This window comes from Artemia sp. Qi Xiang Cuo, chromosome 11, assembly GCF_049724085.1.
Source record: "Artemia sp. Qi Xiang Cuo chromosome 11, ASM4972408v1, whole genome shotgun sequence".
Lineage (NCBI taxonomy): Eukaryota > Metazoa > Arthropoda > Branchiopoda > Anostraca > Artemiidae > Artemia > Artemia sp. Qi Xiang Cuo.
Genome location: NC_142804.1, coordinates 12,287,171 through 12,304,697, shown reverse-complemented (window position 1 = coordinate 12,304,697; position 17,527 = coordinate 12,287,171). Strand labels below are relative to the sequence as shown.

Sequence of the window (17,527 nt, the reverse complement as noted above, 5' to 3'; positions counted from 1 at the left end):
TCTACTTGGTTCTGACAGCTGCTCTCTCTTGGATTTCCCCTCACGATGTTTTTGGCCGTGGTACGCGACTTCAGTGCAACTGTATCTGACCCCAGCGGAGCTTTTAAATCTGTAATTGGTCCTGTTACCCCTGATTCTTTGAACGAAAATGGGACCCGGCTCCTCCAGCTATGCGCCATGCAAGATCTGGTCATTACAAACACCCCGTTTCACAGGAAAAACATTCATAAGTCAACATGGTATAGCAATGACGGGCGCACACGAAAGATGATCGACTATATTATAGTCAACCAAAGATGGCGGTCATCAGTCACAAAGTGCAGAACCTATCGCTGCGCCGAGATCGGAAATACTGACCATAGATTAGTTGCTGCGAACTTCCGTCTACGACTCAAAGCCCAGCCTACAGAACGACGCCAACCAAAGTTGGACACTCAGAAACTAAAAACCAAGGAATTCCGCCAAAAGTATTTAGTTGAAGTCCAGAACAGATTTGAATGCCTGAATACCCTTGTTGACCCGGACACGTTTTGGCAGACGTACAAAAACAATATATTAGAGGTTGCCACTGAGACCGTCGGTCGAAAGATGTACTCAAAGAAGCCCTGGCTGTCGCAAGAGGCTTTGCGAATTATTGAGCAACGCAGAAAAGCGCGGCTGGCCGGAGATATGCCCTCCTACAGACGGTTAAACGGGGTCAGGAACAAACTTATCCACCGAGACAAGCAACAATTTGTTGACAAAAAAGCTGATGAGCTAGAAGATGCAGCACGAAAAAGTGACCCTATGTCGCTTTTCAAGCATTTCAGAGACCTCAGCGAGGAGAAATCTCCAAAGATAGGAGCAGTTAAATCAACCTCCAGTTTAATGCTCGAAGATGAAACCGCGTAGCTTGATCGATGGAAGGAGCATTTCACAAAGCTGCTGAACGCCGACAGAGTCGACGTCGATCCCGACCTAGTCGCATCCACTGAGCAAACAACAAGCGAAAATCTCCCAGAGCCTGAGCCTCCCTCTGTAGAAGAGATACAGAATGCTCTGAGGAGGATGAAAAACAACAAAGCACCAGGAACCTGCGGGATCACCGTGGAGCTGCTAAAATTCGCAGGACCGACAAAGCTACTATGGCTGCACATGCTGTTTTCCCTCGTTAGGACAACAGAACTGATTCCACAAGAATGGAAGGAAGGGATAATCCTCCCTCTATGGAAGCATAAAGGTAGTCAAAGTGATTGCTCCAACTACAGAGGAATCACCCTCCTGTCGACTCCCGGCAAATTATTTGCCATAGCTTTGATAGATAAAAGTACCCAGTTCATCCGTAAGTTCTGCCAGATTCAGCAAGCAGGTTTCATTCTAAACAAATCCATGACCAAGCCGAACTTCACCATACACCAGGTAGTCGAGACAGCTCGTGAGTTACAGCGTACAGCATACCCTGCCTTAGCTGACTTTAAAGCAGCCTTCGACTCGGTCGACCGTGAGTCTCTCTGGCTGATACTAGATCGAACAGGTCTCCCGGATAAATACTGTCACCTGTTCAAGGCGCTCTACACTGGTACAAAAAGCTCCATCCAGGTTAATGGTCGTCGAAGCTCACTGTTCGAAATAAATACCGGTGTACGGCAAGGTTGTGCTGCTGCTCCTGAACTGTTCAACGCGGTGATTGATTATGTCATGGATCGAACCACGAACCGGCTCCCCTTCGGACTAAGGTATGGCGACGGAGTTTTAGCCGATTGCGACTTCGCTGATGATATTGCTCTAATATGCACTTCTGCAGCTGAACTCGAAGAAGCTCTCAACACACTGTCGGAAGAAGCCCTGAAAGTGGGACTACATATTAGCTGGCAGAAAACAAAAATAATGATCTTTGACTCCGCAGGTAACACCGCCAACTCACCAGCATTCAACGTATCAGGGCACACCGTCGAGGTTGTCAAGTCTTTCACCTACCTTGGATCTATCATCACGGAAAACGGGTCAGTCAAAACGGAAGTTCAGTCACGCATTGGAAAAGCCGCATCAATTATGGCACGACTATGCCGTTCAGTGTGGTCAAAGCCCAATATCAGCCGAAAAACAAAAATGCGAATCTACAACACCACCGTAGCCCAAGTCCTTCTCTACAGTGCTGAAACCAGGCCGGCTGCTGCTTCTGCTCGTGATTCCATAGACGTGGCCCAAACAAAGTTCTTAAGACGTATTGAAGGGATCAGATGAGACGACTTCGTTTCGAACACCCGATTGCTGGCACTAACAGATCAGACCCCCAACTCTCGTCAGGTCGCTGCACGAACCCTACGGTGGTTCGGCCATTTGGTCCGCATGCCAGCAGAAACACCCACGAGCACTCTCTTCAATTTTGATCCCCCTGTGCATGGCTGGAAGCGCCCCCGCCGAAGGCCCCGGTTTAGATGGAGAGACAGCCTCACCCAGTACCTCTCAATGATCGGCACTGATATACAAGAAGCAGTCACGCTTACACAAGACCGTTCCGAATGGAGGCGAAGAGTCACGTGTCTCTCTACGCTCGACCACCAGCAGGAGCATTAAGTCAAGTTAAGTCAAGTGCTGGAGGAGGGGTATTTCATTGGCAGAATATAAGATCTGGATATACACTTGCCTTTAAGGTCGGTATAAGATCTGGCAGCACAACAGATTTTATTAAATATGTACATAGAAATGGCTTTCACGGAGCCCTTCAAGGACCAGTGAACTCTAAATAGCTGCAATTTGTTGACTTATGTAAATATTTCATTTTAATAGAGCTTTTCTTGAAGCTTACCTCACAGCGGGGGAAGGGGTTTTGTGCAATGGATACACAGTCTGGATATACGGTTGTCTTTCAGCCCTAAATCTGGTGCGGAAGGGACTCCATACTCTATAAGAACAGTTACCCACAATCTTATTCTAAAATTTTAAAAATGTCCATTTTATGATAAAGGCTCTCTTAAAATTGGTTTCTGCGGTGGCCCTCAGAGCTTGCAAGGCCTAAAAACTTTTAAGGAAGGGTGCCTCAAAACAAAAATAAACGGTTCTTTTGTGCTCGAGAATCTTTTCTTTTCATGTTTTTTTCCTTTTACAAATCAGAGCCTTTACTGGAGGAGATAGGGTCTTAAAGAGAGTCCTAAGGATTGAGAAAAATATCACCAGTTCCTCTTTGTGTGTGGCCATGCTGCCAACAAAGTATATAAACTGAAACAAAAATTACAAACCTTTGTAGGAACTTTAGCAGTAAATACAATCAAGCGACAAGGCGTGAAAACCTGCAAAAGGGATAATATTAGCAATCTGAGGGCACAGAGCTAAAACCTTCGAAGGAATATTACAGGATTTTGTTGTTAGTGTTCAAATGACAATATTCAAGGCTGCCAGCGAAGACCCTTATGAGCCAAAGTTAAAATACTCAAAACTACCACATTTTGCAAAAACTTTACCTTTTTTAAGAACAGCTAATTAAAAAATAGTACTTATAACAATTCCCTGTTGGAATGTTTCTGACCAAACCCTGTTAACTTTAACCTACCAAAGCAAATGGCTGATATCAGAGAACTCATTCATATGTTTTAATAATCCTCAATTAACATCGTCAAAATTATCACATTTGACGAAAATTCTACCTTTTATTCTAGAACAGAAGGTTTAAAACAATATTCACCAGAATTCTTTGTAAGGATGCTCCTGACCAAGCTATGTTGGCTACCTATGTCAGGTCAGGCCCTGATCAGGGCCTGAGTCAGGGGACCTGGTCAGGGGATTTTAATATTACTCTTTAAATGTTGGCAAAAATAAAAACTAGAAGAATTCTCAACATCCGTTGGCAGTAGAGAATAACAAACCAATCCATCCGCGACCAGACTGGCCAGCCTCTTGTGACATATATCATAAGAGTCCGCCGATGGAGATACCTTGGCCACGTACTACGTATGGATAATCTCCGACTACAAAATGCAGCGCTCCATTGGCAGCCACCGGGTCCACGCTAGAGGGGAAGACCCAGAAACACCCTGCGTCGAACGCACCAGACAGATCTCCGTAACCTGCTCGCATCAATCCAACCTCAGTGGGAGGACATAGTAGCAGCCGCAAACCTGCGGGGATTGGTGGCTCCTTCTTGATGCCCTGGGTGCCTCCGGAGGCACATGCGGATCCAAGGTCTAAGGTCTTTAAAGGTTAAGATTCGAAACAATTCGTCTGGGACAGTGAAGTCTTTCCAGAGAAACACACAGTACGAAATTCACAATTTAAACACAGATTACACGTGATGTTGTGATATTATAGCGGATAAAAATTCACAATTTAAACACACATTACGCGGGATGTTGTGAAATTATAGCGTGACAAGTTGTACGAAGAAAGACCAACTGTTGACCTAAAAAAACTCGTATTCTTATCGTTATATAATTTTTCCAAACCAGTTCATAATGGCATAAGTGAACTTTTTAGCTCTGATCCAAATATGTTGATAATTTTGCGTTATGATTTTATAATATTATTACAGATAAGACAATTTTATAATTTTGCATTCGATAATTCTACGATCAAAGTATTGATATCAATGAAAGTGTTATTATTGGTTATCTTGCATCCTTTTATCAAAGTCTTCCAGCCACTTTACTTGCTTCCTGATAATGATACAATTGACAACAGCTGTTGTCAAATTCGACTGTTATCGAATTTGTCAAAATTGGGTAACAGCTGTTGTCAAATTTGACTGTTATCAAATTTGTCAAAATTGGGTAACAGCTGTTATCAAATTTGGGTAACAGCTGTTGCTAAATTTGGATAACAGCTGTTGTCAAATTTGGGTAACAGCTGTTGTCAAATTTGGGTAACAGCTGTTGTAAAAATTTGGGAAACAGCTGTTACCCAAATGTCACTGAGTTCAAATCCACTCTACTTGATCTTCCACTGAGATCGTTCAAAGAGACCTCAACTTCAATAATCTGCCCACTAACTGCCAGGTTTTACGCAGTGTCTTGTTGACAGGATTTTTCCATATATAATTTTCAACACGCTTTGGTTCTCCAATCCCTAAGGCAAATTTCCCTAGTGATGTTAATAACCTTTAAATTATTTGTCAAACCCTAAATGCCCCCCCCCCCACCCTGGATTTTGAAAAAATACTTTTTGAGGTATTTTCATTGAGAAATGCCTTTTTTGTTATTTTCATTTTTTTTAAACAACGAAATTGAAAAAAAAAATAAAATGAAACAACAGCAAAAATTGAAAAAAAAACACCTCCCCTAAGTCTGGAAAACTTCTTTTGCCCCCCCCCCCACCCTCACGCGAACAGAGTGAATTGACGCTACTGACTGTTAAACAATAACGAGTGTTTTCAGAGTTCATTCCCAAAGCAAACATTCGCAATGCGATTGCGGAAATCACTTGTACTGAACTGGCAAAATGTTTCGAAAACTTGTTGAGACTTGCTAATTTATGTGTCAAAGTTTCATGGTAAGCAATTTCAATACCTCCTGTGAACTGCTGACCATTCTTAAAGTATGTTGCAATTCATAATATTATATATATTATAATTTTTGAACAGAAGTTACAATACATTAGGATATCTTATTTTCTCTAAATATTTACACTTCTGTATCCACACTGCACCTCATTTAACTCGACCACCCTACATATTACCATGATAAAAAAAAAATCGAAACTATTGAGTTTAATATTTAGTAATCAAAAATTTATTAAAGTTATAAAAGTAAAAACATTTATATTTTTTCAGTAAAGTGCAAATTATGTTCTAGCTTTGGGAAGGCATATGGGTTTTGAGCCCTACTCATGTTAATTTCTGCTCGTTTTAAGTTTGAGTCGGTTATTTATTGTAATTTCTGTTCGTTTAGGGTTTCATTTATTTATCGATGCTGATTTGTGGTAGTTACACGCTTGGTAGATTATTTGATTTTATTTTTGCTCATTTTTGGTTTAATGGAGTTCTTTACTTTTCTTTGAAAAACTTATTTTGTGTGTAATAAAAAGAAAAGAACTAAAATTAGTTATTGCTACGAGTACTTTGAAAATATGCCCCAAGACTTAAAATTGAAGCAAAATATATGTTTAGGTGCAAGTCCAAAATTATTTACCCGACCACTCCCAAAGGAGTCTTTCTTTTTTTTACTGTCATAATTAAGAAGATAATTTCATAAATTTAAAACTAAATATTTAAAAATTAAATAAGTTATAAGCTCAGTTAGACAATTCAGAAGAAAGAGCAGAAAGAGAAATACTCACAAGGACACGATTTTCCAGTTTATCGCCTTTATGCTCCATCTTCACCATGCAACTCAGTGTTATTTTGACCTTGGAGCCAGTGACATGTCTTATACTATCTATAATTAATAAAAAATAATGTCAATAATGAAGTACACAGTTGTCTGTATAAAAAAGGAACTAAAAGTAAAACTCAAGTTATGATTAACTACAGTTTGAAAAGGCTGGGGGTTGTCATCCTCACAGACATAATTTCAGGACCTTTCAATTACGTTGAACAAAATGGATATCTCAAAATTTTTGAATGGATGTGTTTGGGTAAAGGGTGGACATGGGGGAGTTAGTAGCCCTCCAATAACTTTTGACTATTAAAAAGGGCACTAGCCCTTTCTATTTTCAATCGTATGTGTTCTTTTTGAAGTTTCTACGAAGACAAATGGTCATCTCAAAATTTCTATCAGACATATTTTGGGAAAATACGGGGTGTGTGTGGGGGGGGAGGGGAGGGGGTTATACACCCTCCCATCACTGAATCTGAATAAGAGCATTGGAATTTTTTATTTCCAATCCATTGAGCCCCCTCCAAACTCTATATGATGACCCTTTCTACAAAACGCTTATATGCCCCTTGGTTATAACGTACAACCCTTGCCCTGTGGGCTGTGGGGGGGGGGGATGTCATCCTCAGAGATATAATTTCCAGATTTTTCAACTACGTTGAGCACAATGACACTCTCAAAATTTTGACTGAATTTGTTTGTGGAAATGCTGGGCGTGGGAGGGGGGTTAGTCGCTCTCGAATAAGTTTCAACTATTAAAAAGGGCACAAACCTTTTCAATTTCCAATCGAATGAGCCGTTTTCGAAGTTTCTATGACAACTCCTTCTATACGATGTGCCCTGGTCTAAACAAAAAAAAAAGTATAAATAAATAATACATTGTGCCGACATCGCTGTTTACTTAGGCAGCGCTATTACACTACCTATGATGGCGTATGGTCATAATAACTATTCCCTGTTCTTTATACTGCCATTTTTATTTGTCCCCAATTGTGATACTTATTTGATCAGAGCGATCGGAAGCTTCCAGCCCCCCCCCCCTCCTCCCTCGTCCTTTTTCCCGATCAAATATATTCCATCAAAATTTTGAGATATCTATTTTGCTCAAAACAGTCTGAAGGTAAAATAATTGTGCTTCCAGAGTTAACCCCCCCCCCTCCCGGCCTCCGGGGCAAGGGCTGTAAGTTATACAAGTTCCTTATTGTTAATATATAAGGTTTTTATTGAAAATGTGGTCATATAAACTGTGGATGAGGCTCATTCGATTACAAATCAAAAGTTTTGGTGCACTTTATAAGAGTCAAAGTGATTGGAGGGCAATCAGTCCCCCATGCCCTTCTTCCCCAAATGCATCAGATCAAAATTTTGAGATAACCATTTTGTTCAAAATAGTTCGAAGGTCAAATAACTATGCCTCCGGGGTTGACATCATCCCAGCCTCCGCGGCAAGGGCTATAAATTATGCAAGTTACCCATTGTTAACAAATAAGAATTTGATTGGAAAAGAGGGTTTGTTTGATCCTGAGTCTCCAAAAAGGCTTAGGGTATTAAGGTGAAACTATAAAGAAATGTTGAGAGGGATGCAGAAAACAACCGAAACCCATCAAGTGTTTCCTGGTTGTGAAAGAGAATATCAGCAATATCTAAAGAATGACAGAGGATATTAAATTGAAACTTTCAAGGTATATTGGAGAGATACTGAAGAGAGATAAGAGGGCAACCAGTCCCCCTCCTTGCCCCTTTTATGTCCCCCCCTCTAGTAAACACTGATCGAAACATCGTAATTGTCATTTTGTTCAAACTAGTCAAAAAGTCCAATAGCAATACTTCCCGGGATACCATGCCTCCCATAGACCTGGGGCAAGGATTGTACATTATGCAATTTGCCAATTGTTTACATGCAGGATTTATTTTTAGAAAAAGGCAAAATATTGATTCTGGGTGTATCTGAGAAGACTTAGGGCATTAAGGTGGAACCTTGGATAATGATGAGGGGTGTGTTATACTAAACCAAAAGGCACCATATGCATCCAGTTTATCGAAAAGGAGGATCTTCAATATTATAAGAACCACTGAGGGTGTTAAGCTGAAACTTTCAGGACATGTCGAAAAGTAGTTGGAGGGTCACCAACACTCTCCCATGCCCTTTTTAGTTGCCCTCCCTATAAAATATTTGATCAAAATTTGAAATAGACATGTTGTTCAAAATAGTCAAAAGGTCTAGTAACTATGCATCCGGGAATGCAATGCCCCCACAGCCCCCAGGGCAACTAATGTGAACTATGCAATTTGCCCCTTTTTACATGCAGGATTTAATATTAAGAAAAGGGGGGATGTTTGAGTCTATGGGTGTTCTAAAAGGCTAAGAGTATTAAGGTGAAACTTCAGGGATCACTGAGTGGCATGTCAAACTAAATCTAAAGTTAGAATATGCATCCTGTTTATCCAAAAGGTGTATCTGCATTATCACAAGAACAGCTGAAGGTATTAAATTTAAACTTTCAGGGCATGTTGAGGAGGATGTTAAAAAGTGGTTAGAGCGCAAACAGTCCCCCTCCCATTTCCTTTTTGCTGCCCTCCTTCCAAAGATATATGATCAGAATTTTGGAATAGCTGTCTTGTACACAGAGTCGAAAAGTCGAAAAACTATAATTCCGGGGATGACGTAACCCCCTCCCCCCACCCCAGAGCCCCTGGGGCAAGTATTGCAAGTTATAGTTGCCCAATATTTATATGCAAGGTTAGTTATTGGGAAAAAGGGGCATGTTTGATTCTGAGTCTCCAAAAGGCTAAGAATTTTAAGGAAAACTTTTAGAAAATGTTGCAGGGTATTTCAAACAAAGCACACTATATGCAGGAGGGTTGTCAAAAGGACATAGCAACAATATCAAAGGACCAGCTAATGGTATTAAGTTGAAACTATAAAGGCATGTTAAAAAGGAAGAAGGGCAACCCCCCCCTCTTACCCTTTTAGATGCTTCCCTTAACACTGGAAGAGATCTTAAAAAGCCATTTGCAATTACTACTACATCTACTTCTGACTACTTTCAGGGACTGCTAAACTTGGAAACTTGAATTTCTGTTCCTTTTCGATTTCACTTATTCTACAATGGCAATTTCTGGTCGTTTAGAGCTTGAATTATTATAGGAATTTATTTGTGTTGACCTTAGGTTTAATATGGCTCTTTACTTTTCTTTGAAAAACTTCTTTTTTTGAAAGTTTTTTTTTAATTAATAATGGAAAAGGGTGCATGTTATATCCTGGGTGTCTGACTAGCTAAAAACTTTGGGAGACCATTCTTAAGACTAAGAAAATCGTACATTTTATAGAGTGGGGGAGGGGTCTTAAAATGGTCAAAACAATCTTTGCCTCTAATTAATTGTATTTAGAGTGAGCTCTTACGGATCCACTAGGTGACAATAAAAAGAGTTGACCCACATTGTACTCTGGAAACAACATGCATACCTTAGTAAATCAAGAAACATCAAGAGACTTAATTTTCCAAATGATGTATGATTCCTAATTCTAATTTTGGTCAAACCAGACTCTTTAGGATGCCCTGTTAGGACTTTACAAGTTGACTCCAATAGAGCTCATTCTTTCACCAGTGGATTATACCTGTTGAACTTAAAAGTAAAAACTAATGACAAAAACAAATTTATGGGATTGTCTTCATAAAAGCAGCAAATTGAGAAACAACCAAGACAAACCCTTCCACAGAAAATTTTCTGGAGGGAATTTCCAGCAAGGAGGCCATTCGGGACTGCGACTGCTTCTACATTTGCTACCATTACTACTACCATTGAACTAAATCAAAAGACTTTAAGCGCACCCAGGTCAAGAAAAGGGATTATTTTCAACTTCTCAGAAATTTACTAAGGTGATTCAGTTGAAAATTTGAAGGAATATTGAGGGGGACAGTGAACTAAGTCAAAAGACTGTCAACATCCAGGTGCTCGAAAGGGCGTATCTGTAACACTTAAGGAACTGCTAAAGGTATTAAGTTAAATCATTCAGAGGACGCTGAAGGGAGTTTTGCACTAAATCAAAAGACACTAAGTGTATCAAAATGTCAAAAGGGTGCATCTATGTTAATGTCATGACTGGGTATGTACAGGTATTATGCTGAAACTTCCAGGGACTCCTAAGAGGGACGTTCAATTAAATTAAAAGCTACTACATGCATCCATGTTTTGAAAACAGCATATCTTCAGTATTTCAAGAACAATTAATGGTTATTAAGTTAAAAGTTTAGGGAATGTCAAGGAGGGTGTCAAACTTAAAGGGACTATGGGCGCCCCAGTTTTCAAAAAGGCGTATCTGCAATATCTCGAGAAAGAATGAGATTATTAAGTTGGAACCCTTACAAAATATCGACTGGGATGTTGAACTAAATCAGAAGACACCATGTGCGTCTGGGTTGGCAAAATAGCATATCTGCAATATCTCAGGATCAGTTATATGTGTTAAATTAGAATATTCAAAGAACTTGATCAAAAGACACTAAATGCATCAAAACAGCCTATCTACATTATCTCAGGAACAGTTTATGGTATTAAGTTGAAACTTTTAAGGACTAATTAGGGGGATATTGAACCAAACCAACAGATGTTATATGCATCCAGGTTGTGAAAATGGTGCATGCAATATCTCAGGAGCAGCAAGGGGTATTAAGTTAAATATTTCAGGAAAACATTTCAAAATAAGTTTTAAATATTTCCTTTTCTTAACTTAATAAAATCCAAAATTATTATGACTTTCAGGAATGAATGTCAGCATACATATCAAATGTTTTAATGTTTAAAGGTTTTCACTACATTTTGTTAAATGTTTTGAACACATTTTAAATGTTGTTACTTTTTTTACTTTAATAAATACAAAATTATTAAAACTTTAAGGAATAAATACCAGAATATGTAAATTAAACTGCCAATCCATGGTAATTTTTTTTCAGTAAAGTGCAAATTATGTTCTAGTCTTGAGAATACATGGGGGTTATCAGCCCTACTCATGTTCATTTTTGCTCGTTTTGAGTTTGACTCGGCTATTTATTGTAATTTCTGTTTATTCTGAGTTTCATTTATTTATTGATAGTGATTTGTGGTAATTATACGATTGGAAGATTATTTGACTTTATTTCTGCTCATTTTTGGCTTAATGGAGCTCTTTACTTTTCTTTTAAAAACTTGTTTTGTGGAAAGTTTTTTTTTAAGTAATCTTTAAAAAAGACAGCTCAAACATAAGGGCTGTTGAATTTGAATAAGAAGTATCTTTGAAGAACTTAAGAATACAGCATAAAGACCAAAGATTGAGGAAGGGTCAGCTTTATCAGTATCCCATGAATCTTTCTTAAAGCAAAAAGGGGGATATAGTGCACCAAGGTTTAAAAACCAGATAGTTTTGTGCCCCTTCCCCCCCCCTGAAATTTTTGTCTGACTTGTAAAAACGTAACAAAAATAAATATAAACAAAATAGTCAGAATAATCAGAACCACAGTATAATTTAACTTAAATTTTAGTCACATATCCACACAACTTTTCATTTTGTTATCACTTGATATAGCTGTTCTATCCCTTGTAGCCTAATTATTAGTTCCAAGCAATTAAGAATTGGTAACTAAACAGTTACTTTACCTTTAAATACAATTAAATTTAAAAGTACCATAATACGATTAAAAGTACCATAAAAATGATTAAAATTAATTAAAAGTCAATAAAATTAATTACCATGCAAATCCCTGGTTATTGAATTTCTCACAGCCATCATGGATGCAATTGAAAGGCAGACTGGAATGTTTTCAAATTAAAACATTTTCAGGTATTGTGGCAGCCTCACAACAGACTACAGCCTTAGAAAACAAAATATAAATTAGCTTATGCTGAAACCTTTGCCCAATATTAGCATGTATTTTCTGTTAGTAACCATAAAGGTCTCATGAAGAATAATTCATATAATAAAGAATAATTCATAGCTTAAGAATGTTAATTATACATTACATTTGCCCAGACTAAGGGAAATAGTCTGGATATTACAGATCACACAATAATATATGCATTGCTTGGAGCATAGTAGAAAGTGAACCATGACTCATTATCCCCCTGCATACCCAATGCAGAGCCGCATACCCCAGGAATCCATCCCTCAAAAGTCTCCTCTGTCCCAGGTACTTATGCATGTCTGGTCAATCCAACCCCTCAGATCATTTTCCTACTTGCCTTACCACCCACCCCCCCCCCCGTATAAAGAATATTCCCAATTTGACTTCTTCCTGTATCAACAGAAAACCTTTCCCCCATCCCTTGCACTTTATTTTTCTCCTGCTATTCTTTTGTTATTGTAGTGTTTCCTTCAGAAGAGCTGATAAACTAGAATGTTACATAGTTTTCTACAATAGATTTTACATAATTATTACAGTCTAGGAAAACTTTTCTGAACATTTAGACTTGGATAAAAGTGAACCTTATATCCTAGCCTATTTAAATATGAGGCACAAGTCCAGAATTGGGGCTGCTGGGAAGGAAACTTGTTAGGGAAAAAATTCCTACTTCATAATTATCTTAAATTACATTAAACACAAAGCTAATAAGGTGTTGAACCTGTTGTAGGGACTCTTGCTGGGGGTCTAAACCTTGTTAGTGTTAGGCAGCATCCCAATTTGTCCATTCCAATCAATGCCCTTCTTGAATGATTCAGAAGTCTTGGATTGAAAAAACACATCCATGAGACTATTCCACAATGGCAATGAGCAAACAGTGTAGAAGTTCTGATACACATACCACTGGATTCTGGGGGCCTGTAGTTTCTGGCTCTCTCCCCTGGTAGAGGAGTAGACTGGGGAAGAGAAAACCAAGCTTAGACTTGGGTGTTCAAGCAACTTGCAAGTCATGATGACATCTTCCCTATTTCTTCTGTATACCAGTGTATGCAGTTTTAGAAAATTTAAGAAAATCGTCCTTAGATAGCATGTCCACCAAGATAAGGTTATGATGAGCCTCCTGTGGAACATCTTGCTGGTGGTGTAACATGATTATGGTTTGGCATCCCAGGTTAGCCTGCACTCTGCATTGGCCAAGTCACAATCAAATCCTTTCTTGAACACATCTATGATTTGGGACTGGATGGTCACTTTGGAGAGGCTGTTCAAGTGACTGACAGCAAATACAGAGAAGAAGTGCCAGTGCTTGGGTCAATGGCAATGGGGGACTTGCAGCTTCTTTGTGTGACCTTTTGTTGTAGTTGCAAGGGATGAGGAGAAAACCTGACTTGTGAGGTCATTTTTAAGCAGTTTGGAAGTAGCAATTGCATCTCTTCTCTTCCTTTGATAGACTAGGGTGGTGAGTTTGAGGGACACAAGGCATTCCTTATACTGCATGTCTTGCAAAGCTGGTATGAGCTTTGTTGCTTGGTTTTGGAACTCTCAAGGGCTTTAACATTCATTTTATAATGGGGAGACACTATGGTCATTCCAAATTCTAGGTTTGAGATAAGATATTTATTTTAAAAAACATCTATCACAAACCCCAAAGGACCAAATTCACATTTCAGTCATAAAACCAAAATACAAAAATCATAAAAAAAACACAACAACTAAAAAACTGGCAAAACAATGCCAAAAACGACAATATCAGAATGGCAAAACCATTCATTAGTCAAAAAATTAAGCAGCAAAATGTCAGAAAGTTAAAAAGGTAAAAACTAAAAAAGAGTGAAATAAAATTAGCATTAAAAAGGTTTAAAAGATAACATATAAAAAGGGGGAGGAAACAAAAAAAAATTAACAAACATAAAACTTGAGTATCACCAGTACCAAAAAGAAAAAAAAGGAAAACTAACAGTTTATTTTACCAGTGATGAAGGGTACAAAGGTTTTTTCATACCTAGAGGTCAAGCAATGGATAGGGGATAAGATAGGAATGGGTTCAGAAACAGCACATTGCAGGTGGTGTTGGGATGGGCAGTGTCTTCTGGGGAAAATGTTTTCCATGCAAAGGTTTGTTATTGTATTTTTGTAAAACAGAGGCACAACATATCTCTCCTGTGCTTAAGAATTTCCAGCTTGGCTTTTTTTAGAAGGAGCAAGTATGGTACCTTACCTTCTTTAAAATTATTCTCAAGGCTTTTTTTTTTAATGGATTCAATTTTTTCTGATTCATCATGGGATATGCCAGGATGCCAAACTGGACAAGCATATTCAAGATGCAGGCAGACAAAGGAAGTATAGATCCTTAAAGAATGGGATGGGGGATGTTAAATTTCCTCAAGAGCTTAAGAAGAGACATGGATGAATTAGATCTATGGACAATATCTTCATATGGATATCCCATTTTAAATTAGAGGAAATTGTAACACCAAGTAATTTAAAGGAAGACACAGAAATATCTCGGGGGGATAGGAGTGAGGTTTTAAGGAAACATATTGGCATTATCATAGATTTAGAGGGGTTTACTCTCATGTCTAAGTCTGTAGTGTCATCTGCAATATCATTGAGGATGCTCATAGGGTTGCTTACTAAGTTCCTTTAGCAGGTTTCAACAACCATTAGGTCATCTGCAAATTTCCATCTGTCAGGAAATTCATTAGCAGGGCTATTTATCATAACAGAAAACAGGAGGGGACCTAGGAGAGTACCTTGGGGTACTCCACTGTGGACAAGGTATTTGATAAAAAGGAGGCAACCAATTTAACCAGGAAAGAATCAATATTGAAATAATTTTTAAGTTTCTCAATTGAAATACTGTGGTTAAAAAGTCAAATGCTTTTTGAAGGTCAATGGAAATTAAATTTAGTCAGCAATTAGGGTTTCTGAGAATTTTCCAATTGAGTCAACAAGAAAAACAATGTAGCCTAATGGGAAGTAGAAGTGGATTTGATGTTCCCAAATTGTCTCAGGTCAGTGAGAGGTATAATTTTTTTCTTTAGCCAGTCTGCAAGGAATCCTTCATATAGTTTAGAGGATATAGGAGTGAGTGAAATATGGTATACACCTTCAAAACCAAGTTTCCATCTTTCTTTTTCAATGGGGTTATGAAACCCTGTTTCTGAATTTCCAGATATTGGCCAGACTCAAAAGGCTGGATGTGTGAACATCCAGGTGTAGTAAAAGCTTGATGGCTCAGTGCTGAACATTTTCAAGTGCTTTAGTATCTATTTTATGCTGTGGATATCCTGAAATCATACCAAACTCTAAATGAGGGCAGACTAATGCCTTATAGTAGAAGTAAGTATTTTAATGCTTTATAGAGTTTCCTTACAATACTTCATATTATTAAGCAAGAATATGTTATTATTATCAACAGTCTCAATTTTAGACTTCTACTAAATAGGTCTATAATTCTTCAGCTTTAGGCCCTACCGCACTTGTCTTATGTTGAATATACCCTTGATAGTCTGCCAATGATTTAGAAACTTTCTTAATTTTAAAATCACATTTGGCAGCATTTTCTATGTTTCAGATAGATGTTTAAAATATATTACAATAATAGGCTACCAAAGTTTTATAGTGACTAAATTGCTGCAGTGATGACTAGTTGTCTGACTTACTGATTAGGCTATCTTATCCAATTATTTTAGGTCAGCAAGTTCAGAATAAAAATCTTACATCAAGATTGCTATAACTCTTTTAAATTATAATGAAGCAGGGGAACTTTGGTTAGAAAGGCAATAAAATTATAGTTTAGCTACTTTTGGCTTGGCTATCTTGGAAAGGGGTTAGGCTAGGAAACGGAAACTTTCAGGGATGGGTCTATATGCCAAGGTATGTCCTGGGAAGATATTTTAAAGTACCTACATCCACTCCTTCTCTCTCTAAAGGGTCCTGAACTTTAAAAATATGTGTGTTATAAAAGTGAAACCTTGCAAAATATATCTTCTGCTTAAATTAATTACAACACAATTGTTTTCAGCTTCACAACTTTGCTTAATCCCAACTTATAAGGTTTTAAGATATACAAATATGTTTCCTAAATTAAAAAAAAAAAACATTAATGTAGCCTAGCTTAAAATCACACTCAAATAACAGTAATTGCATTTTCAGAACTAGGCCTAAAGCCAGAGAAAAAGAAATTGATAACTGAAAATTAAGATAAAATGTTGCTTTTTTCAAAATTTCAATAGGTCATGTAGGCAAATTTCAGGATCATCTAGAGGGAGAAGGAATGCAGGTAGGTATTTCAAAATACCTTCCCAGGACATAGGCTACTTTAGCCTGTAGACCCACCCCTGAAAGTTTCATTTTCCTAGGCCTAGCCTAACTCCTTTCCAAGGTAGCCAAAGTAGAATTTTACTGCAAAGGTCACTATAGTGTTTTAATTTAGGACAGGACATAAAATCCAATGTTATTCTAAGCAACATGGCCAGTTGAATGAAACCTTCAAGAGATCTACTCAAGTTTCAAATCATGAGAATGTCCAAGTTTCATTGACACAGCATAAATTTAGCCTAGCTTTAAGATAGCTCTAGCCTACTAGAGATTGCTTGTCCAGAAAGCAATTGTTCACCTTAAGCAAGTAGCTCGAAAGTGGGGATTTTCCCTAGTATAGTCTCCCTCCCAGATTTTATCTTGATACATTTAATAGTATATATTTTAAAAGATCGCAAATGAAGAGTAGCCCCTTGTTGAGTTGATTTACTCACTGTTTACTTCGAATTCGGAATAATCCCAGAATTCTTGAATTTCCTCTAGGAAACGCCTAGGCGTATGCAACGTGCTACTCGACTTTGAAGTAAAACCGATTTCGCTCCTTTTGTAATCAGCAGCGGTACCTAAAATGGCAATTTGGTTCCATTTTTTAATCCTACCTAAATTATGGAATTTTTGTCTTTTCTTGTTTTTCAAAATATAGGAAAGCGTAAGGAAAACAGACTCTTACATTAGTAGGCCTACTAGCTTAAGGTTAACTAGCTTGCTTAACTTGCCCAAATTTTCCTCAAGCTAAATTGATGAAACTTTGCATTGACTCAAATTTGACTTGAAATTATTTTAAATAAAAAAAATACTTATTAATAATTCCTTGCAGAACAATTTCAACCTTTATTCCTATAATATTGCGGACTAAACACATAAATTCCCCAATTTTGTTTCAGAATTTTCTTATTTAGCATTGAGGTCGTCAGAAACAACTCTGTTGGTGACACAAGTAATTTCCATCTCCCCATCTTAATTAACGGAAGACTCATCTCTTACAAGCTTCCCATTCCTTTTAAAGCACTATGAGTGAGTTCAGACCTTGATCTTTAGCTAGCT

At 38.0% G+C, this 17,527-nt stretch overlaps 1 protein-coding gene across 4 annotated transcripts in view; it reads right to left on the bottom strand.

Annotated features, from left to right (window-relative positions):
• The window catches only part of LRR (capping protein regulator and myosin 1 linker 1 leucine rich repeat protein), a 236,230-nt gene extending 219,277 nt beyond the window's left edge, over nucleotides 1-16,953 (bottom strand). For 3 of the 4 annotated variants that reach the window (XM_089096290.1, XM_089096291.1, XM_089096292.1), the window contains exons 1-4: nucleotides 16,918-16,953; nucleotides 12,012-12,133; nucleotides 6,247-6,344; nucleotides 3,219-3,269 (exon numbers count right to left, since the gene is read on the bottom strand). In XM_089096290.1, coding sequence (XP_088952416.1) covers nucleotides 3,219-3,269; nucleotides 6,247-6,344; nucleotides 12,012-12,051 — 189 coding nt within the window. In that variant the 5' untranslated portion in view covers nucleotides 12,052-12,133; nucleotides 16,918-16,953. The remainder of the gene's footprint in view (nucleotides 1-3,218; nucleotides 3,270-6,246; nucleotides 6,345-12,011; nucleotides 12,134-16,917) is intronic. The other variant, XM_089096293.1, reaches the window with a different exon arrangement.
• Nucleotides 16,954-17,527: the final 574 nt, after the last annotated feature.